The sequence below is a fragment of the Lissotriton vulgaris genome, chromosome 10, assembly GCF_964263255.1.
Source record: "Lissotriton vulgaris chromosome 10, aLisVul1.2, whole genome shotgun sequence".
NCBI lineage: Eukaryota > Metazoa > Chordata > Amphibia > Caudata > Salamandridae > Lissotriton > Lissotriton vulgaris.
This window is the reverse complement of record NC_141698.1, coordinates 113,805,886-113,830,223: the sequence shown is the minus strand read 5'-3', so window position 1 is coordinate 113,830,223 and position 24,338 is coordinate 113,805,886. Positions and strand designations below refer to the sequence as shown.

The window sequence follows — 24,338 nt, the reverse complement described above, 5'->3', positions numbered from 1 at the left end:
ATTTGACGTTGTTATTACTTAATTGTCACAGACACCTCTTTTCGTTCTCATTTTTTGTGTGTAAAGATGCTACTGTCTGTTTTTCTGGGCTTTCACCTGTGTCTATTTTGTAAAACATATCTTAACTTATTTGAATTGAATTTGAGACTAATTACAGTCACAGGCCCCAATAAACTTTACAAAATAAGAACAACCGAACGGTTTGGAATGAAATCGTGAAGAAGGAAAACACAGCGTAACTATCGATGGCTTGTTAACCTTTGCTGTATCACTGAGAAGGCTATGCTGAAAGAAGCCAACACCGAGCGGCGTCTTAAATGCGGAAACGATACTGCGTCCTTTAGCACTGACAAACACGAATGGGCTTTGCTGAAGTCTACAGCAGAGTAGACATTGCCTGTGGAAGGGTCCGTTGCTGGCGTTTTACAGTATAGCAATGTACTGCTTGGAGAAGCTGACTACCTGGGATCCCACGGCATTGAGATGGGTTTGCTGAATACTGCACAGGCTGCAAGTCACCTATACCACTAAGAAAGCACTCGTGGGGAACTACATGTTACTGGACTCCTTAACCATGGAAGCATGCATCACTAGAACCCTTAAACACAAATACGGAAGGGAGACAATGAAAACATGTAATATGTTGCTAATGTGTTCCCCAGCTCCAATAAGGCACATTTTGCAGAAACTAACACTACATGGATTTTGGAGGAAGTACTGCTGGATTCACACTACACTGCTAAAACTCTTCTGAGGGATGCTTACATTGAAGCAGTTTGCAGAACAGGAGCGACCACTTGATGTTATCCTATATTGCTGGTATTGCACTTTTGAGAGAAGCTCATCCTAGCTGGCATCCTAAGAAAGCACTCAGAGGAAAGGCTGCATTGCTGTAGTCCTATAGCACCAAGGGGAGGAGATCAGATTCCTGGGGTCCTAGAGCACTGCAAATGCCGTCTCTTATAAACTGCTGCTCAAATTACTAACAACCTATACTGCTAATGAAACACTGCCCGGAAAACTCACAGTTTTGGAGTTCGGTAACACGGACTACCTACAGCTAGAAGTAGATTTCCACCCCACCCCCACATCAAGGTATTCTTATTGTGGGAATATGAACATTCTGTGACACCGCAGCACCGAAGAGGCTTTTGTATGAAACTCCTCTTACTGGGTCCTATAGCCTTGAAAAGGTGCTTCTCTGTGAAGGTGATATGATCTGGGATAAAGCTGGTTCTGGAAGATTACATGTCTGGTGACCTCTAGCACTGATAAGCACTCTGAAGTGAAAGTGATAGTGGGGTTGGTACTACCTGAGATCCTAGCAAACGAAGAAGTAAAGTTGAAGGAAGGTCACAACGTCGGAGTAGTAAGTCCTGACAAGACACCTGGAAGAAGACCACGAGGAAGCTCACAAAGCTAGAGTCTTCTAGGAGGAAGCTCGCCCTGCAGGAGTCATAATCTGTTAAAAAGGACATGTTTCTTTATTTCCAAGCTGGTGTGGAAGATTCAGAACTTTACCATCTCTATGTGACCTACTGCCTTTTACCCTGCTGCTGGCTGTTGACACTGGGTGGGTGCTTATGCTGCCTCCATCCCTGACAAGTGGTTCTGTAGAGAGTTAGGAGGATTGTTGCCAGGACCGCTCCGCAGGATCCTGGTCTTTTTCCGCAATCAATCTACCTTGGAGGGTTGGTGACAATGTGGCATTTATTTGTGTCTTGCATGTCTCTGGAAGCTGCACGATGCCTGTCTGACCATTGTGTTGAGCATAGACTTCAAAACCAGTACCTTCTGGCAGGTGCGCCTGGCTACAACCTGGCGATACTTGCCATTTTTTGTCTGTTTTAGCTGTAATGATGACCTCAGGGTACATTGGGTGCCAAGTCTAATGTGTATATGTTATGCATTTGCAAGTCTTGTTTGTGTAAGCGGGCTGTTGTCTGTGTATTAACCCTTTCCATGCTCATGACGAGCTCAGCTCGTCATGATGCACGGTTGAGCTGTGCTGATGACGAGCTCAGCTCGTCATGAAATGATGGAAATGACGATAATTCAGTATAGGAGGGGAAAACACCTAGCAGCCAAGGTGTTAATAACTCTGTTCTTGGTGTGTTGTTGCTGCCGCCGCCAACTGAAGGCTTAAACAGTGTCAGCATGCCACCATGTGAGATTTAAGCCAACGGTTCAAACTTTAGTAGCAGGACATATCATTTTTTTGTCGTTTAAACAGAGGAATGTTTGAGGGTCTGAGTGGCATGCTTTCGTTTAAGCAGCAACAGGTCTGGTAGCAGGAATCTGAGATACTCCCTCAACATACTTTGCAGGAGTAGAGCGGTCTTTTTTCATTGTTCTGTTTCATAGAGGGATGCTAGTTTGCAGATTCCAGGATGTGTTGGAGTCTGTAGATAGATCACATGAAGTAAATTTAGGTAATATTATAGTTGTAGGCAAACCTTTCACTACTAGCTTTCATGAAAGGCATTTGATATTGGAGTCATTTTATTAAGGCCTAGTTCAAACATTGGCCAATGTAACAATGAGGGCTGGAAATGGATACTCTTTCTATACAATGCAGCCCGAACTGTCTCTAGTTATGGCTACATTTTTTGGCAGTTAAGGGAGCTGAGGTAGAGCAATTAAGCCATTTTCTGAACATCAACAATCAAAAGTGGAAGTCAAGCATTGCATTTTCTTCTTCTGGCTACAATGTATGCAACTTAGCTGCTACATTTTATCGCCTTATAAGCGTACCTTGCTGGTACCACTGTTACCAACACATATTGGTCATTTAACACAATAATTGTGAACCGTTTGGAAATTCACAGAATGATCGATACAAGAATAGCATCAGTAGTTTTTAATTTTGAGTGGTTCCCTGTCTATATTTAAGCTGGGCTGTGCACAACCTATCCCAGAATGTCACCATTTCAACTTCTGTCCAGTGTTGCACCTTTCAATAGTAAATGGTTATTTAATACAAAGTATTTGTTTTTCACCTAGGTAGTCTCTTTTTTTTATTGGCCAGCACATTCTTCCATGTTAGTTGCGCATAATGTTGTAGGCTAAAAGAGAATTCTAAAATTGCTGGGATTCTTTCAATGTGACTGGAGTTTCTGTCTGCAAGTAGCTCTGAGGTACTAGACTTGCTACTAAGCAAGGTTATGTATATGTTTAATGAACACTGTTTTTGAGCATTTCCAGTAGACCTTTTATTTGAAGTTGTACAAACTTTTTATTCAGATTAGTTGAACTGTAAAAAGAAATGGGACAATAATTGCCTATTAAATCATTATCTACTTTGGTGAAAATAAATGTTGAGGTTTTTGTTGTAGTGAAAAAAGTAAAGGGCAAGGGCTACCCACATGAAGTCTTGCACATTGAATATAATTTCAAAATGTTATATATATTATACCCAGATATGAGATTGCAAGCACTGATTGACTGGGCAAAAACCTCAAAAAATAATAATTATGCCAGAAGAAATCCCACAAGGGCCAAATAGTGGTGATGTAAAGACTTATAGTTGTGAAAAGATTTTATCCACGGATACTGTGTGTGTGTGTGTATATATATATATATATATTTTCAAAGCCCTGGCGCTCAAGATATGCACTCCTCGATGCTCTGACTCATTGTCAATTCTTGGCCTCACTGCAGCACGTTTGCCCTTTGTTCCATGTATTTTCATAGCTGATACTCAACGCGTTTCGAGGCAGACACCTCTTAATCATGAGTTCCTAGAGGCAAAAGAAAACGCTCACCTGATTATTTGTTCTTTGCTTTATTTAAAGAGTTCGCCCCCCAGTGGGCGTGGCTTACATAGTTATGCCGCTTTGCATACTGGTACTTGCAGTCTATTTGGGTGAGTACATCGTGTCAGTCCTTTAGTAGGCTCCATGCCTCAGGGTAGAGTGTTACCTTTGTAATATCCTTTAGTAGGTAGGAACAAGGGGCTGCGTACTATCCTTTGCAAAAGAGCATCGTGCAACAGAGGGAGACGTTACATTCCTCAGCTTTAGAGTCCCAAATGGGGCAACACTTGTTACCGCGGCTCGGGCAGCCACGTTTTATTTATTCTTTCAAAGCCAGATATGCACTCCTCGATGCTCTGACTCATTGTCAATTCTTGGCCTCACTGCATCCCGTTTGCCCTTTGTTCCATGTATTTTCACAGCTGATACTCAACGCGTTTCGAGGCCGACGCCTCTTACTCATGAGTTCCTAGAGGCAAAAGAAAAGAAAACCTGATTATTTGTTCTTTGCTTTATTTAAAGAGTTCGCCCCCAGTGGGGGTGGCTTACATAGTTATGCCGCTTTGCATATTGGTACTTGCAGTCAAGAAACTTTCCTTCGTGAGGCATCATTACCATATGGGACCCTGTTATGGTTAGATTTATAGCAGCCTCCTGGTCGCGGTAATGTGCCTGTCACAACAGCGGATTCCTGGCTGTATCCAGTTGGTGCTGTCGTTTGGAAGCGAAGGCTGGAGGCTGAAATCAGCAGGGGATGCCAGCTCCAATGCTCCGGTTTACAGTTCACAAAGCAGGGCAGGTGTGGGCATGAAGACTTATGCTCATTGAGGTTCACCACGCTGGTGTGGGGGTCGCGCCCACTGTGGATTACTAGGGAAGTACTACATCACCCAGAAGGCCTTGCATGAGGCCACGCCCACCTGAGCAGGGGATGAACACGGCGTGCTTCCCTGTGAGCGCCCTCACACAGCATTTACCTATCCACTCCACTGAAGAAAGGTACTCTACCTGAAACGCGTATGGCGTTTGTTATGCGAAGATTTAAGACTCATGAATTGCACCTGCTGGCAGGCTGTTTTCGAATAAAGTGGGCTTTGAAACTTTCCTTCGTGAGGCATCATTACCATATGGGACCCTGTTATGGTTGGAGATATATATATATATATATATATATATATATATATATATATATATATATTCTCCCGATTTGGCTCCGTTTCACAATCCTATGGCGCTCTCTCCACCGGTGCCGTGACTCCTAAGCAGAGCCCCGCTTTCGGATTATTTTGTACAAATCCCTTTCCACAAGGGAATGAGTCAGCACTCACAGACCAGATTATTTCCCAAGTTCTTTATTTCTTTTGTCAATTCTCCAGCATAAGCACAAACCAAAGCGTTTCGCAACAACAGTCGATTGTTCACAGTCAATTAGCAATGTGTATACTCCTCCTACATTTCGAGGGACCCGCCATGAATTCTGATCTCACTTCCTGTCTGTTGACAGAAAACGAGCTGGGAAATGTAGTTTTTTCAATTCATAGATCGTTACTATACAAATGGTGAGATTATCCGAGACAAGTTGAACAGAAATAAAGGTGATAGCTATTGTTATGCATATCATATCGTTCAAACGCGTCAGGATTTTATATATATATATATACTTTAGTTAGGAATAACAATCACTGCTGACCTGGGCAATTTAGTGGACTTAAACACTTCTCCTATCATCGCGAAAGCGAAGAAGGATTTGGATAGGGTACATAATCTGCTCGTGTCTATAGTTGGCAGGGTAAATTTTATCAAAATGAATCTCCTCCCGAAATTTCTATATATATTTAGAACTGTACCTCTATTTTTTTAGCCCACTTTTGTTTAGTAGAATAGAGCTCATAATAAACCAGTTTATTTGGTCACAGGGTAAAACAAGAAGGGCACTAAAATTTATGGTATTACCAAGAGAGAGGGGGGGTGGGCACTACCGGATCTGAAACTCTATTACTGGGCAGCAGTGCTGCAGCAAATAACGGACCTCATTGGCGGGGCCGAGATGGAAGCAGAATTCTATACCGGCTCGTTAGAGATTTTCGGTTTGATTTTAGGTAAGGAGGCACAGAATGTGTTCCTGAGATATACTGAACCGAGCTACTTTAAGAGGACCAGATTCAAGACCCTGGAGGCAGCCTATAAGGTTTGGAAGGCGTTTAAAAAGAGCTTTGGACTGGGTAGATACCATGCATATACTAGGTTAGGGAACGACCCCACATTATCCCCAGAGATCTTTACTGATACTGTTTTTAAGGAATGGGGACGGTTAGGAGTGAAAAGAATGGGGGATTTGATAGGCCCGCTAGGAGTGCGCCAATTCTCAGAGATACAGAGAAAATTTGGGATCAGTACAAGGACGTTTTTTAATTATTTACAGATAAGAAGCTTATTGGCTGGAAAGAGAGGAGGACCTCTAGGATTTGGAGACAATACAATTTTACAAGTAATAGAAGGGGGACACGGCTGCACGATAAAAAGGTTCTATGCCGAACTTATAGCACACAGGGGAGATGACTTGGGTAAATTTGAAGCAAAATGGATGGATGCGCTAGGGATTACGGAGGGGATCTTTGAGAAGTCATTGCAGATGGGACAGGAGGTTCTCCGCTCTTCTTCATTGCAAGCCCAGCACTATAAGACATTGTACAAGCTATACTATACCCCAGCCAGAATTGCACAGTGGGGGGGGGGGGCACACAAGGGATAACATGCACAAGATGCGACAGCCAAGAGGGAGACATAGTTCACATGTTTGGCGAATGCCCCAACCTGGTTCCTCTGATAAAAGAAATCGAAGGGTTTTTAGATAGATCGCTGAATTGTTGGAGAACTTTCTGTTTGTATCCATGGCAGTATTTCGTCTATGCATAGCTTCAGCATGGTGAGACAAGCTCCCCCCACTATGCAGCAATGGTTGGCCAGGCTTTTATATATATACAACATGGAAAAAGCGTTATATGCCAGAAAAGGGAAGAAGGGCAGATCCCTTGGTCTGCAGATCTGGAAACCAATAACAGATTGGAAGAATAGGGTGGCAGGAAACATAGAACTTCCATAGGGTCTCAAGACGGGTGTGTAATGTAAATCAGGAATATTATTCAAGCTGTATGCATGGGGTTATGTTTAGATGTTCGCCCTTCACGGGGTTTTTACCAGCTGTTTTGACTGATGCTCTAGCTTACCCAGTATAATTTGCCAGGCTGAATTATTGTAACTTGAGATATAGTAATGTCGTGGAAAAAACGAAACTTGATTGTATTTTTTTGCTTTTTTTTTCATGTTCTGTGCAGGGGGGGAGGAGTTAGAGGAATAAACTTTGTAAACATTTTTTGAATAAAAATATTAAAAAAAAGGATTTTATATATATATATATATATATATATATATATATATATATATATATATATTAAATTCTCCAGCACGCAGTAGAACAACACGCTTGACGACACCATGTGCTGGCCAAAATTATTTTATTGAGTCAGCCCCTCGGACGCGTTTCGCCTGACCTGCAGTTGGGAATATATATATATATATATATAATGCCCTCTGCACTCGATATTGCTCTGACCATCCCGTCTTAATTCTCATGCATGCCTTCCTGCTCCACCTTTTTCTTTTGGTTTGCCTGACGCGTTTCAGGGTCAGAACCTTTGCTTCAGAGGCTGCGAAAATGACACTCTGAGATCATTTTAGTTTTCATTTCCGGTTCTTTTGATTAACAAGCCCCCTAGTGGGCGTCTGCTAAGTGCATCGTCACTCTGGTAATTGCTGGGACTTGTAGTCCGTAAAGCGACGATTATTTATTCCTTTAAGTAACTTCGAGTGTTCATTTAAAACATTATGCTTGTCATATGATTTTTAAACGGACGCATGAACTTACTATAAGGAGAGAATTAACCTGCATACCCGTCTCCATGCCCCATAATGCACGCAGTGACAGTGTAATGTTGACACGCCCATGTGTGCGGTATGGTGAATAAATGCCAGAAATGTGATATGCGGGCCTCAGGTGTGCTGTTTATTGCCCAGGAAGAAGGGGCTTGTTGTGGCCCTGAAACGCGTAGGCAGAGGGAAAAGGAACGCGCACTAACAAAGCAGGCGGAATCATCAGGCCGGATGGCTGAACATCTTTGAGTGCTCCTCCAATGCTTTAGGGCGTTTTTGCGGTTTGATATTGGTGCACGTCTGCCCGGCTGTGGGAGGAAGCAACATCGCCAGTTGGGACCGAGTGGATTTTCCCAGCTGATCGAGGCCGAAATTCTGAACCATTTAGGATTGGTATCTACATGATGTTCTACATGCAATTTGAGCAGGCTTTGTAGTGCTGACTCACTAAGAGGAAATAATAAAAATATGATTTTTAAACGCATGTATGAACTTGCTAGAAGGTGAGAATTAACTTGTATACCGGAATCCATGCCCCATAATGCACGCAGGGACAGTGTAATTTTGACAATTGATGTAAATAAGATGCAGACCACAGGAACAGGTAAGCTGTATGGAAGCTTTATTGCAGCACAGAGATTAGTAGGTCAGCTCCCCGTCCAACCAGAGCTCCAACTGCCAACAGGGCGAAGGAGAGCTCCAGAACCCAGAACACAAGGAGAGATCTAGAGTGCTAGCCCAAGGAAGAAGCAAAGCACTGTACAACATATCTTTCCTCCTTGCAAGGAAAGAAAACACTGGAAAAGGAAAGAAACACTAATGCACATAGTCATTCAAGTACATGGGTGGGCGACGGGAGCGAGAGCTCCTTGAACAGCCATCAAATGAGGAAGAGGAAGAAGAAGCAGGAGTACCAGGTACAGAAGAAGGAACAAGAGAGGTAGGAACGGAATCAACTGCAGAACTACTATGATAAGTACATAAGGAAGTGGAGGCATCGCCACCACCCACCTCCCCCCGTCCAGCTGGTAAGGGGATGGGAGAAGAAGGACCACCAGAGGACAGTAAATAACCATTACAGCCATCCAGCTGGGCAGGAAACAGGTCACCAGAAGAAGAATCTTTACGTTTCTGGTAGAGTGCTACCCTCCGGTAATTCCAACTTTCACCATTGGCCAAAACAATGAAATGAGGAAAAACCCTCTTGACTCTGTAGGGACCCCTAAACTTGCTAAGACCCTTAGCAAGTCTCCCCGGCTTAACCTTAACCAGGTCACCCACAGAGATGGGCAAGGGGGTGCCGTCATGAATTAAGGGGACATCGCTACCAGAGCCCTTCAACCAAGCAGGGGTCAGTTTACTTACCGGTGTGCGACCACGCATTAGTTCAAAGGGAGACTTTTCACCAGTCCTATGGGGTGTGGAGCGATAAGCCCAGACCAGTTCCTGGACACGCTCATCAGAGAAGCAGCCAGACTCTACAAACATCTGAATCACGCCTTTAACAAGGCGATTCACCCTTTCACAAAGGCCATTACCCTGTGGGTTGTAAAGACTAGTCTTCTGGTGCCTGATGCCACAATCATTAACAAAAGAAACCATTTTCGAGGACGTGAGTTGAGTCCCATTGTCTGAAATGAGAACAGAAGGATACCCTTCGTTGATAAAGATACCCTTCAAAAACTTAATGGTGGCATCAGTAGTAATCTCTTTTACAAATTGTACACACAGCCATTTTGAGAAGCAATCAATAAGAACAATTGGAAAGCGGTGGTCTGTAGGTAACTCACTCATTGGGCCTATGAAGTCTATGCAAACACTATGCCAGGGAGTATTCTCAAAGACAATTTTATGTGTGGACTGAGAGCCCAAAATTTTGAGGCGCTTCTCGCCTTCCTTGCAGAAACTACACTTCAAAACGCAATCAACTGCATCGTTATCAATAGAGGGCCACCAAAAGTTCTGTTTGACACGGCGTTGCGTGAGGCTTTGACCCAAGTGTCCCTCATGAGCCAAGTCTAGAATTCTCCTTCTTAATGGATCAGGGGGAACAAAACGATCACCTCGCATCAACACGTCTTTTCCCTCTAAAGAAAGTTCATCCAAAATTTTCAGGAAGGGTCTGACAGAGGGACTAACAGTACTTTCCCTCCTTGTACCATTAGAAACAAGACTGATAACAGCTTTCAACGTCAGATCCTCCTCCATGCCCTTGGACCATTCATCACGGGAACATGTGCCACCACCCACCAACAAGACATCCTCCATTACAGCAACCGCAAGATCATCAGACTTGAACTCAGAACCACAACAAGTGGAAGGAATAGGGAGCCTAGACAGACAATCTGCTTGGATATTCTTCCACCCATGAACAAATTCAATCTCGCACTGATAGTCTTGCAAACGAGAAGCTAGTCTTGCCAACCTTGGGGAACCCTTACCAGCCCCACCGGGAGCTAGAACGTTTAAAAGGGGTTTGTGGTCGGTACGTAAAACAAACTTGTAACCCCACAAGTAGGTTCGAAAGTAACTCGTTCCCCAGACTGCGGCAAGAGCCTCACGCTCTATTACAGAGTTTATTACTCAGAGGTGGACAAAGGCCTAGACGCGAATGCAATTGTCTTTTCAACGCTACCATGTCTCTGTAAGAGAACTGCACCCAGGCCGATGGCACTGGCGTCAACCATCAGGATGGAGGACCGAGTAGTGTCAAAAGGGGTGAGGACATTTGCAGATTTGAGTTCCTTTTTTATCAATTTAAAACAGGATTCATGCTCAGTGGTCCAACAAAACTTGACACCTTTTTTGAGTAAAGATCTCAGGGAAGCAGTCTTGGATGAGAAATCCCTTACAAATTTCGAGTAAAACTCGATCAAGCCCATAAAGGACCGAAGTTGATCCTTATCAACTGGGGAGGGTGCTAGCTCAATGGCTTCAATTGAGTTCTTTTTGGGTTTAATGCCGTCTTCCGACAAACAAAATCCTAAATACTCTATCTCTTTCAATAGGAAGGCACATTTCTCTTTCCTTAAAGTTAAACCAGCCTCATCCACCCTAAGTAACACATCTTGTAAGATTTTGTTGTGTTCCTGTCGAGAATTGCCATAAATCAAGATATCGTCTTGAAAATACAGCACCTTATCAAGACCCTTAAAAACCTCAGAGACGAGTCTCTGGAATACGCTAGCGGCTGAGACTAGCCCAAAGGGTAGTCTAGTGAATTGGAATGTGCCCTCACTGGTGATAAAAGCAGTTAAATGCTTTGAGTTATCATTAAGACAAATTTGATGGTAGGCGTGTTTAAGGTCCAACTTACTGAAGAACTTTGCCCCTCTAAGAGTTGACACCAATTCACCGATGTTTGGTAAGGGAAACACATCGGCTACGACACACTTATTTAGGGAACGAAGATCCACACAGAACCTGATCTTATTGTCCGGTTTCTGCGAGATCACGACAGGCGAAATCCAAGGAGATGCTTCGATGGGTTCAATTATACCCCCTTGGAGCATTTCCTCAAGGGTAGCCTTAACTTCATCTCGTAAAGCAAAGGGCACCCTCCTTACTTTGTGTTGCACGGGTGAACTGCCTTCCTTAAGAATTATACGATGTGAGTAGCCGATAAGTTCACCTAACTGGTCCCTAAACACATTTTTATATCTGGCCATAATGTCCTCCAAGGAAGAGGTCTCAACAATGGAAACAGGGTTATTAGACCTGGGATCGACTACAATGTGCAGATCATATTGGTGATGACGGCCTAAGATTGCCGGTCCATCAGCTGATATATATATTTTGCCATAAGCTGATCTGCCTTTGAAGTCAATTTCAGCTTCAAAGAAACCTAGCATGTCAATCCTCTCACCCTGGTAACCAGACGGGAAAATGTCGCACGTCTTAAACGCTCTTTCTCCCCACACATTCTTCATCAATGAGGAGGGAATTATGGTCCACTTGGAACCGGTATCAACCATGAGTGTAATGACTTTCCCATCAATAACAAAATCATCCTTAAAAGGGTTACCCCTCTGGTTATCACACGCGCACACAGTGTCAGTCAGGACTAAGATTTTGTTAACATCACGTCTCAAATCATCACATTCATTAACAACTGTAACTTTTGAATTATTCTTATTCCTACACACTTTAGCAAAGTGTCCCGTCTTACCACAACGTAGACACTCTTTGTTGTTTGCAAAACAAAATTTCCCATCCGAAGAATGAGAAAAACTACCACACCTAGAACACATCTTTTGATTATTCTTACTAAAAGACATCTGTTGCACATTCTTTTTCTGAAGAATATAACCTTTCTTTCTAACAATTGCTATGGCAGATGCTTAATCGTCACTATTTTCGCTAAATGTACTCTTATGAGAGATTTCAGCCACTTTGGTTTCCAGACCACTTTTCTGTAGTTCCCTCATACACTTTTCGCTTTCCTCCACGACTTTGGCAAGTTCTATCGCATCTTTCAACGTTGGGTTCTTCGCCGCCCACAAACGTTCTTGTACTTTTCTATTATTGGCTTGGACAACTAATTGGTCTCTAATTAATTCGTCCGCCATCTGGCCAAAGTTACATTTGATTGATAACTCGCGCAGTCTTGCTACAAACTCATCAATACTTTCCTCAGCCAATTGTTTATTTTTGTAAAATTTGTATCTCTGAAGGATGAGATTTTCTTCTTTACCAAAACGGGTTTCCAATCTTGTTACAGCCTCTTTAAACTCATCAAAATCAGCTTGTGATCCTGCAGGTAGTACTTGTGGTAAATAGCTGAATAAGCGCTGTCCCTCTTTACCCAATGTGGTCATTAATAGTGCTTTTTTGCGTTTGGGTGAATACTCTTCTCCGTCCAGAGCTTCAATATAATGATAAAACATGACTATCCAGTCCTCCCACGCTATAGGAGGATTGCCCGGCTCTGACAAAAATTGAGGAGGAAGAGCAACATTGATCGATTGAGCCATGTCTTTTATTAACTACCAACAGGGTAATTAGAAATAAGTACACCAAACAGTAGAGTAAAATGAGATGAGGATAAATGCTTACTCTTAATACAGGAGAAGGTCTGTTGCGAAGAAATGGTGCTTAACGCTCAATCACGAGCGTTTCTATGAAGATTGTCGATAATGACCAAAGCAAGAGTCTGTAAGCGAGGAGAAAGGAACGTTATGCGTATTGATTCAAAAACGCTGCTTATGCGTTTCAGTGACGTTGCTGTTTGTGTTTCAGTGACGCTGCTGCCAGAGCGAAGTTTTTCCGCTTCCAGTCGTGTGCGCAATACTCTTTTGTTTCCTGGCGTGTAACCAAGGCAACAATGAAGAAAGACAGGTAACGCTGCCAAAATGGCCGACGGCGTCGTGCGTGTACGTTACACGTCAGACGTTCCGTTTCAGCCACAACGTGAATCTACGCGCATATGGAATGCGCTCAGTGACAGAGTGTTGCTAAGCGACTCACCACATAAAGGAAGTTGGTTTCGGTGACGTTGCCGCTTGGGTAGCTGGTGACGTAGCTGCTTACGGTCTGTTGCTGGGAGACGCGTTGCTATGTGACTCACCAAAGTCTCCAGACGTTGGTAGAGATGACGTCATCCACTGCACTACGAACACGAAGATCGGCAACAAAGTCCGCAAAATTATCTCCTACGATGTCGCAGTCACTGACAAGGCGGAGAAAATGCTCCAGATTCACGCTGTGTATCACACGTGGATTCTTGAGGGAGTTGATGCGCTACTTCTCTGTAAAGTCATTACAAGCTGCAGTATTCACAAGGAAGCGATGGTCGGACATCTCGCCAGCCCAAGTCGCCAAATGATGTAAATAAGATGCAGACCACAGGAACAGGTAAGCTGTATGGAAGCTTTATTGCAGCACAGAGATTAGTAGGTCAGCTCCCCGTCCAACCAGAGCTCCAACTGCCAACAGGGCAAGGAGAGCTCCAGAACCCAGAACACAAGGAGAGATCTAGAGTGCTAGCCCAAGGAAGAAGCAAAGCACTGTACAACAACACTCCCATGTGGGCGGTATGGTGAATAAATGCCGGAAATGTGATATGCGGGCCTCATGTGTGCTGTTTATTGCCCAGGAAGAAGGGGCGTGTGGCCCTGAAATGCTTAGGCAGAGGGAAAAGGAACGTGCACTAACAAAGCAGGCGGCATCATCAGGCCTGATGGCTGAACATCTTTGAGTGCTCCTCCAATGCTTTAGGGCGTTTGCGGTTTGATATATATATATACACACACACACACAAAAGAAGCAGAGAACTCTGGGTAGTTTTTAAGTTTAGGTGGAAAGCAGCTCCTGTATAGAGCGCTCTCAACACCATAGACACTCTGAATTTGCTCAACTCAAATGTCTGCTTTTCTATCAAAGTCTTTAAGCACAGGATTAGCATAGTGCCATCCATGCTGAGCTAGAAAGGGACAAAGTCTTTTGTAATTTCTACAGCAAAGTCTTTAAGCATAGTATTAGCACAGTGCTATCCATGCGGAGCTGTAAAATGACCAAAACCATTTACCACTCCAGACACAGTATTACAGCTTTGGATTTGTAAAATACCATCCAAGCCAAACTGAAATTAATAAAAGCAATCCCTGGCACGTATTTCGCTCTCAGAGCTCTTCAGAGAGGTATAGCTTTGTCCCACTCACAAGGGAGCACCCAGTATAAGTAAAAACAAAACTCTTTCAGACATAGAGGGACGAATTAATTATGCAAAAAAGAAGCAGAGAATTCTGTTTAGCTCTCAAGTTTAGGTGGAAAGCAGCTCCTGTATAGAGCTCTCTTAACACCAGCGACGCACTGAATTTGCTCACCCTAAATGTCTGCTATTCTATGTATTTCCAAGTTTTTTTTAAATTCTATATCCTAACTATAACATCCCTGTAACCTATGTTTTTTTCTGTGTGTGTGTATATATATATGTGAACTTATAAAAAGAACACATACAATATATACAGCACATGTATGATCATGTAGTAAAACATATAAATCTTAAGTTCTTCAAGAGTTTTTTTGTGATGCAGATTTCATCCAATATAAATTAACTTACTTTTTAATTCATTTACTGATCCAGATCTTTCTCTCTCTCTGTTGGTTCAGCAATAAAAAAACAAGAAAGAAAATGGCGGCTGCGTCAGTCCACACACATGTTGAAAAATGTATGTACATACACAATCATACATGCACATACCTATGGATGACGCAGCAGCTGCGTTATTGCACATTTTCTTTCTTTCTTTTTTTTTTTACACCTTGTTGCTCAGTATTGGAAAAGCCAATAGATCAACAATTTGTGCCCTGTTGGCTTTGTCAATGCTTGTTTCATTTGGCGAGGGCCTGGAAACCTCCACCACATTATGTTGTAAAAACCCATGGCAAAACAAGCATTGACAAAATGAAAAGGCTGGCAGCCAATCCCAGATTAATTTTTGCGGAGGCCCGTTGGTATTTTATTTAGAATTGTCTCCTCGTGGCTTGGAGTGAGCATACGTGTTGAATTCGAGTGTACCCAAAAAAAACCTATTCATTGTTAAATGATTGGATCACTTGGGTATTCTAACTCATTTATTATGCTTTTTTCGATCGCAATATGTGTTCTGGATCAAACCTAAAAATGGAAGAAGAAAAAGATAGATTAACAATTATAATCTTATCATTTTCTTTTATAATTTTTTTCCATTACCCAGCACTAGCTGCCAGTAACACATGTAAGCAATGTAGCGCAGTGATTGAACAATTAGATGCAAATGTATGTTTTATTCTGTGTAACGTTAATTGGATACTTATGATCAGTGTTTATATGTAATTTGTATAGTCTCCTTCGTAGATTGTACAACTAATTAGAACTGTAACTTTCTTTCTGGAGAAAGTTTAATAGTTCAACAATGTGGTCTAGTGCTTCAGCTTTATGGGGGACTCCTATTTCATTGTGTTTTTATTTTGGTTCAGAAAAAAGAACATGCCCAAGGTAAAGCGAAGCAGGAAGGCGCCACCAGATGGGTGGGAGCTCATCGAGCCGACTTTGGATGAGTTGGACCAGAAAATGAGAGAAGGTGAGCAGTCAGTTTTGTCATAACCTTATAGTCAACGTTTCTGATTTCATTTGAGTCAGCCACTTGTTTTGCAGGTCTTCAGTGGTTTATAAATAAGGCTCCTGCTTGGTCCTTTTGTATTATTTTTACAGCTAATCAATGACCAGAAACAATTTATTTCTGGGCTTATGTTAATTTATAATTTTTAATGATTCTCCTTGCAGTCAATTATGACCCCCAGGCTAATATTTCAGCATGGGAAGTTAAAATATAAAAACGAAAAGTAGTTTTTTGGATAGCTTTTGATTGTGCTCATGTATTTTTACTGCAATGCTTTTTCTGAGGAGTGTATTGCTGTAAGTGGTGTTCTTGCTTATCCCCTCTAATACACAACTAGTATTAACTGGGACTGTACTTTTAATGGTTAACTATAGAAGGACATATACTAGTTTTACATTCTGCTTTCATACACAATATAAACATGGATACATATTGACGAGAAAAGTAAATAAATGAATAAGTTATTCCGTAAACCAGCAGCCCCCTTGATAACTCCTAGTCATGTGTTGTATTAATTTAGGATTTTAGCTAAAGAACTGATAACAACATGCTAAAAAATGCAGATCATTCAAGGCGACCATCCGGGCAGGTTGCTTCTTTTTGGAGGTCAGAATGTTGTGCTCCTGAATCTCGCCAGTCTTCGCTTTGAGACAGTGAGTCTTTTTAGTCCCAAATTCCCACCATAAAATGCATAACCGGACACACTCCATCTTCTGGTAACTGATACGGACCTGGGTATCCTGAACGTACGTGGAAAAGTTTCAAAAGCGTTAATGCTCAAAATCCACTGGATGAGACAAATGGAAATCTGGTTAATCCCTCATATATTTACAAAAATCTAGAGAAGTGCAAAGGCATACTGCTGGATAGTGAGATACAGTTATTTTTGTGCTCAGGAAATCTCACTTATCAAAAGGGCATTGTGTTAATGCCATTTACACTTTTTGGCTTCCATCTACATTTTCTAGCATTAAACCAGGTGGTGGTTTCTTGTGCATTGTCTTTTCTTTTTTCAAGCCTTCTTTAGAATGTGCACAGGGTCCCAAATATTGCAGCTTGCATTCAAATTTCCATAGGGATGTTTTTGTGAAGGATAACATGGGGCTTAAAAATTCAAGGTGGACTAATAGCAAGTGCCAGCCATCAAGTTTCATATTTCTATTTGGAGAAATGTATTGCCAGATAAGTCTAAACGATTACAGACAATGTTAACATTAAAAAATAAAACAAAGTCTCTGTTTATGAACTCTGTGTGTACATTTTCAGCCAAATGGTCTGCCTTTGACATGAACACTGAAATTACAATTATGCTAATCACAATAGTACTGCCTGCCAGGACTTATCAACTGGCCAAGCTCTATGGGTTCTGCAATGGGGCTTTATCATAGATAGAACATTAGTAATGTTCTGTGCTATATAAAATTACCTTAGTTGGTTTTCATTGGTTCCTCCTTGTTTGGGCTCACTTTGGTACTAAACGAGTTCATTCTGGTTTTAACCTGTTCTTACATTTATGACGGAATGACCATGGTCTGTGGGTATTGTGAACTGTGGATACAGCCTGGTAGTACTCATCTCGTGCAATTCAGTGAAGTATTGGTAAAATTATTGTAGTATCCTCTGCTAAGATTGTAATTGGATTAATCATTTATATAGTGCTTACTACCCCTGACGAGGCATTGAAGTGCTTTATGGCGAGTAGCCCGCTACTCCGGAACCCAAAGTTAGTGGTTAAACTAGAGGTTATTGTTGGTTACTGCGATTAGTCATGTATTGTCAAGAAAAATGTTATGCATTTACTCCAATTACTTTGTCATATATTAAAACCTTGTAGGTGTGATCATTAGTGGGGGCTATGTGATGTCAGGTGAGATAGATAGGTTGGTGGAGATTAGATAATGTTAGATAACAAGGATAGCGTTTTAAAGAGAAGTGGTTCTGATCAATGAAATGAGGTATCGGCTTGTTGCAGAATTACAAGAAGGACTGATGCAGGCAGGTATGGGACAGAGGAGGCTATTCTCAGAAATAGAAGATCTGCAGAGGATGGAAGTAAGAAGAGGGTCACTCTGAAGAAAGAAAGGAGAGGATTCAAGCAGTAGTAACTCAAGGTTAATGTTTCATGCAGGGTTTAGGACAGACGCCTCCAAACTAATGCCCGCTACATTTTATCCAGCCCGAGAGTCAGCCTGGCTGCAAGATTTTATCTGTCTCGCAGAGTCAGCATGGCTATAATACGGCGCTGCTCTCCAACATCGGCTTCAACTACAATTTTAAAAAAATGGGCTCTTACTTTTACAGAGTAAAAGAAATAGTTAATTCTTATGTTCTATTGAAGGAACCCAGAAGCTCAAGAAGGACAGAGGAAAGTACCGTAGCCTGGAGAGTAACGCAAGTCACTTGCCCGGGAGCTGTAAGCGCCTTATTTGCTGAATGAAATTTGTGAGACTGGAGGAACAATCCAACGTGGAGTTGAATTAGAATGAATATTTGCTAGCCCACGTAGTAAAGGTTAATCACTGCTTCTGTGAATACCAGTTTCTGTGATCCGTCCTGGAGGGGAGGCACTGATCTCAGGGGAGCGCTGTGTTGAGCAAATTTAGTTCCTTGTACGTCTAGCTTTTAGGCAGCAATAACAATGTCAATATAACTCTTGTGATTAATGTTCTTGCTAGAGAAAGGGAGATCACAGTTTTGTCTAGTGGCAGTTCTGTTTCGCCATAAAGTAGTGCAGAGGGTTAATATTCCTGCTACAAAGAACAGATCTGTATTTTATGTGGACAGCTGAGTAGATTAGTAAAACCAGCCTTTACCAGAGCTTTAAACGAATTAAATGTTTTTGCGAGAGGGACATAGAGACATGAGGGGCACTATTGCCAACTTTACTAGGCCCAAAATCGCGATGAAGTCGCATCTACGATACCACCAATGTCCACTGCGAGCTCCTTTACTTTACCATTGTCTTCTTAAAATGTAATTACAATCCAGGAATGCCAGTTTTTAAAGAGCCATGTAAGATTTGTTGCAAATCGCTCGGCTGCTAATTTGCAAACTTTGCTCAATCCCAAGTAAGCAGATGTACAATTTGTACCCACGTTTTTGCAGGGCGTTCATGACTAGGTCCCTGATCACCTTTTTCACTATGCCAAGTCAGTCAGTCTCCTCATTGTGTATGCTATCTTTCACTCTAACATGAAAGCACATTCAGGCACTAGGTGGGAAAGTCTTGTGAGGCACCCATAGTATTAGGGCTAACACATGCCCAGGGAGAGCCACAGAAATTTTACATTGAAGCATCTTTTAGAATAGATTAAAACCTTTTATTTCTTTCTTTGTAACATTCACATTTCTCGTTTGTTGTGAATCCTATGCTGATTGGAAAAAGATCAAAGTAAAACGTATTCATTCATTACATTTTTATTTATATAAAACAGATTTTTTTCGGTTTGCGGATATTTGTAAAATCTACGATATAACCCTAGTAATAAAAAATATGGAGACCCCTGGTTCAGTGTAAAGTGGAGGAGACTTTCTGAGTTAGCAAGCAATCGGAGAATGTAAGCTGCAGACAGAAACATCATTATACATAGTGCTCAATAACCGGGACAAACAATGTAAACCTGTGAGTCTGAGTATACACATCATTTAAACATTAAAAGCTCTAGCCTGGTGTGGCCTAGGACAACGCGTTTAAACATAGTCTGGAGTATCCCAACCTAGTACAGGGTCCGTACGCTGCACAAGGTCAGTTGGCACAGAAAAGGAAGAGATCTCATTCAAAGATCTTTTCCTCGCTATTGTGTAAATTGAATTTTTTTTAACTTGCGCACTAAAAATGATCTCTTTGGCACTAGCGGAGAGAGTGTCCCGCCTATGCACTATGCAAATGATACCCTGTTTTGTCCATTAATCGCATCCAAGTGTATTTTGTGCGTGTTTGGGACTACCGTAGTATATACATTATATGTATATGTGAAGGAGAGTGATGAAAACCCGTGGGCTCCATTCTGAATACCCCCAGGCCTGTTTCTGTGCACAAGTTGGGGGTCAAGTTGTTTTCCCAGACAGTGGAAATGTATCCGGATGCAGGAGGGCGAATACCGTAGACACTGAAGTAGGTCCTTCCTGTATCACTGCCACTTAGTTGATGGTGGTGGATCAGGGCTGCAGTCTATTCAAAGTGAGAAGAGTCCTTTAGGTGAGATTAACATTTTTATTTGTTCCTAATCACTGTCTTTCTGGCTGTTCACAGACCGGTGCAGATAGTTCACAAATCTTTATGCCTCTGTTGTGGGTGCTCCAGGCTGAAGACTATGCTGCTGTTAAGGGGCATCACCCCAGATGAAGGATGTCTCTTTAGAAATTCATAGGTATTTGAAAAGGAAGCCACCCCAAACAAGTTCTGCCTGCCCATCTTATTTTGATCCTTTTAAAATCCACGTTTCCATTACACCTCAGAACAAAACAAAATTCACTCCCAAACCCTGAAACAAATTGAAGGAAAAAAGGCATAAGTCTATAAAAGTCACTAATAATAATTCAAATGGACCTTTTAAAAACATCCTTCACAAATGTTGCTTCCTGTAAATTATATGAAGAGATCGGGCAGTGTAACTGTATAGGCTGCAGCACTGAAGCATTATTAGAACCCTGCACCTTTAAGGGCACCCTGATCTCTGTCCCAACATACCCTGCAGGTGGCAGTTTTCCCAGTTCTTGTTAGCATAGTAATTAACAGATTAGAGTTATCCATATTAAATCTCTCCCCTCGGGTAGGAGTAGGGTTTCCTATAATTTCAATGGAAACTCTTCTGGGACAGAACCAGGACTACAGATAAGAAACAACTCCTCTTTCAGGGGATCTGCGTTGATAATCATAAGGGCTAAATAGATTAGCTAGCTTAGCTCCAAAGAAATCCAAGAAGGGGAAAGACAGAAAGGAGGAGTATAACTAAGCAAATAGATTTCTTAGAGAGGGTTGCATGACTTTCGCATCTGCCCGTGGGTCAGAATCAAAACAATAGTCTCTTGTAAAGGTATGAACAGTTCTCTGAGTTGCAGCTTTGCAAATCCCAGACATTGGAATGTTTGTAAGTAACACAGCAGTAGTTAGTTTACCTCTGGTGAAATGAGATTTCTGTATCTCAGGTAATGTTTTGCTGGCTTCTTGGTAACAGAGTATTCCGCAGGAGATAATAAAGGTGCTTCCTGAAAAAGGGAGGTTTAAAATTTGGTGTTGGGCTTTAGTTATTAACCCTGTGAATCTGAGCAAAGATGAGCAGCGAAGTGCTAGACCATGACCATATTCGGGTCCTGCTAGTGTAGAGATATCAGCTGCAGCACTAATGATCTGATGTGACTCCATCATACTCTTGTTGACCGTTTCTTGGAAGTCTTGCATGTGTCTCTGGGGCTCTATCCAGTAATCAATAGAAGACCTTCCCAAACAGATCTGTCATATTGCCCAACAGAACAGTTGTGCTAGCAGCCTTCATAGTGACAGCTGAAGTACCGCACACTTTTCTACCTACAGACTCAGTTTTACTTCCTTGCCAGGAGTAGCAATAGATGGATAGGGCGGGGGCATACAGTTTTGGGGTGAATGTATGACATTGTTCTGCATTCTGTCCATCAACTGTGGTTTTTGCACACAGTTTTGGGCAGCAGACACTGACCGTCTTGTGTAGCATCAGTTCAAAGAAATCATGGATCCTGATTCAGAGGTTTGTATTTTTTCCTGTAAGCACGATAGTGCAGCCTTAACAAAAGCTGGTGTCAAAAAAAGCTCCATTGCTGGTTTTAAAAGACATGGAATCAATGGTCTAGAGGTGCACCCTTTTGAAATATTAAAAAAATTATCAAAGTGATCACTGGTAGTCAGCAAATCAATATTTAATTTGTTGGCACTCCTGATACGAACCTCATGGAGTGTTTATCATCAGCAGGAGACATTCTCACTGGAGGAGAGTCTGATCATGTAGGTGAATACAGACCAGAACAGGACATCCTGTGATGAGGTCGAGACCTTCCCAGTCTAGATGAAGGAATCTTTTTTCACCTTAAGCGGGATCACCTGGGAGATCTTGAATGGGGACGCCTTCAACACAATCTTGACCTTGTCCTAGACATGTTGCTGCTAGGTCTGGTATGGTGATAGTGAGATCTAGGGTGCATTGGTGGAGATGCCAATAATACAAGTAACTGGCTGACTGATTTGTTGGCCGAATTTCAGCTGAAAATTTCTGGTTGTGGAGGAGGAGGTGGAAGTGTAGAAGAGGTGGATAAGACTCAATTGGAACTTAAGGAGGCATTGGTGAATTCGGACTGATGACTGTGCAGAGGCTGTTCTGGTGGAGTACTCTGAATCCGAGTCAGAGCTTTCATGCGTTAAAGTCATTACGATGCCTTCGTCTGGGTAGGAAGTTGAGTTATGTCTCGACGTCACCCTTCTCCTTGAAGTCAAGCATGTGTGATCAGCAACAAACCAGCTCTTGATGACTAGAAAGTAGGTGTAATACCTCTTCGACATCCTAGATGTTCAACAGGGACATTGTTTCTCACCATCTCTAATCCATCGTAATTTTTCTCTGCAGGAGTCCTCAGGGTTAGATATGGGCACTAGTATAGAAGACTGTCTCCCCTTTAACCTCAGATGTCTCTCCAGCCAGGGAATCTTTCCTTCTCCGGTACAGTACTTGATCCTGACCTCAGATGTCTCTCCAGCCAGGGAATCTTTCCTTCTCCAGTACAGTCCTTGACCCTGCAGTCGAATCTGACTATTGGTGCGAAGATTGCCAGAGGGCTGTGGCCACAGATGGCCTAGCTTTAAAGAAGCTACCACCTCAGATGAGCAAATATGAATCATTGCAGCCTACCCTTCCTTTTTTTGTAAGTGGTAAACTGACATCTCTTACAGAGAGGAAACACCTACTGCAGAACAGATTTTCCAGGAGGGCTGGCAAATTATACTGGACACACTTCAGGGGTGAGCCCATGGTTCTGTCACAGGGAAGAAAGGACCATACATCTTGGATTTGAGCAGAGAGATGTGCTGTGGGAGTTGTTTCGCGCCAAAAAGGAAAGGATCTAAGACTAGTTAGGGTTGCCATCTGGGAATTATAGCCCCATTGGCAAGTGAGCCCTCCTTGCCCACAAATCCTACATTGGCATAAAACCGCACCCCTGGCCTCCAGCCTCATAACACTTCTAACTCTGAATGGACAGAAAGACTACACCTGCAGAACCTGTGGACATCAGAAAGAGAGAATCATTCTCAAGACAAGACTTCAGAAAGAGTAGGGTGCTCCTGCTTCTGACCCATGGTGAGAGAACCCAGTGCCCAGACCAGCTCCCACTTGTTCCAAGGTCCAGTGAGTAGACTTCAAGAACTAGTTGGCTAGCCTCTTGTTAAGCTTAAGGTACACATAATCTAACGTAGTATGCACCTGCACAATGCTCAGATGACCAGTTCACACTATATTTGTGAGATTGAGTCGTAGCACTCAAGTGGTGCCTCCTAGGTCCTGGACCTTTGTTAAGTGCTAGAGTGTACTCTTTCTCCCCACAGAACTGCAACCTGCAACACAAAGCAAAAGGTAAAGTTTTTTATACATAGTCTGAGGCTAGTAAACTATAGCTACTTACCAGTTTGTGGGTAGCCTCGAATGCAGTCATTGGATTGCTGGACTTTGCCTGTCCACTAACCGCACGCCCCATGCCGGCCTCAAGCTGCAGAGGACCCAACTAACCTCTACGTCAAGTAGAAAAGGAACCAGTATTATTTCTAAGTGTGAAGGAAAAATCTTGATCCGGGCCAACCTGGTGCCTGCAACCAACCCATACTTCCATCATTGTCGGGCTAAAACTATTGCTAAGAGTGAAAAGCAGTGATTTATGACAATCTGGGCGAGAGAGGAAGGGGAAGCAGCAACACAAAGAAGGGATGGTCGGGAGGGGGGCAATTGCAACAAGGAGAAGGGGTTAAAAGCAACACAGAAGGGGTAAATGCAACACAGAGAAGGGGTGGGGGAGGGTGAGAGGAAGGGACACGGAGAAGGGGTGGGTGGGGTGAAGCAACACAGAGAAGGGGTGGGTGGAAGGGTGGGAAAAGCAACACAGAGAAGGGGTGGGTGGGAAAAGCAACACTGAGAAGTGGTGGGTGGAAGGGGGAGATGAAATAGTATGTTTGTCAAAATGTGTGCGGCGGGGTCATAAAAAAAATTCTTTATTCTTTATTCTGACTTTGTACAATGTATATGTAGACACAATAAAACATGTTAACAATAGGCATCATCAACCACTTCACAGAGAGAACAAGCCGATATTACATAAGTAGATCCGTAATGTAACCTAATATGTAAATCACTCTCCTTCACAGTTGACGGAGGTGGATCCCAGCCAATTTCAGCCTTCCCAACTTAGCATCATCTGTATCAAAAATAACATTCAAGCATCCGTGGAGGTGCCAGAATTGTCCTCGTCAGCAGAGTGGTGCCTGAAGCTTCCGTCCAAACATCAAGATATTCTCCCACTTTATCAACATGCCTACACT

The 24,338-nt window shown here is 42.5% G+C and overlaps 1 protein-coding gene across 1 annotated transcript in view; it reads left to right on the top strand.

The window, feature by feature from the left end:
- Window positions 1-24,338, top strand: part of BUD31 (BUD31 spliceosome associated protein) — a 46,429-nt gene that overhangs the window by 1,200 nt on the left and 20,891 nt on the right. Inside the window, exons 2-3 of the mRNA XM_086939731.1 lie at window positions 15,645-15,755; window positions 17,760-17,839. Of these exons, the coding sequence (XP_086795857.1) occupies window positions 15,655-15,755; window positions 17,760-17,839 (181 nt within the window). The 5' untranslated portion in view covers window positions 15,645-15,654. The remainder of the gene's footprint in view (window positions 1-15,644; window positions 15,756-17,759; window positions 17,840-24,338) is intronic.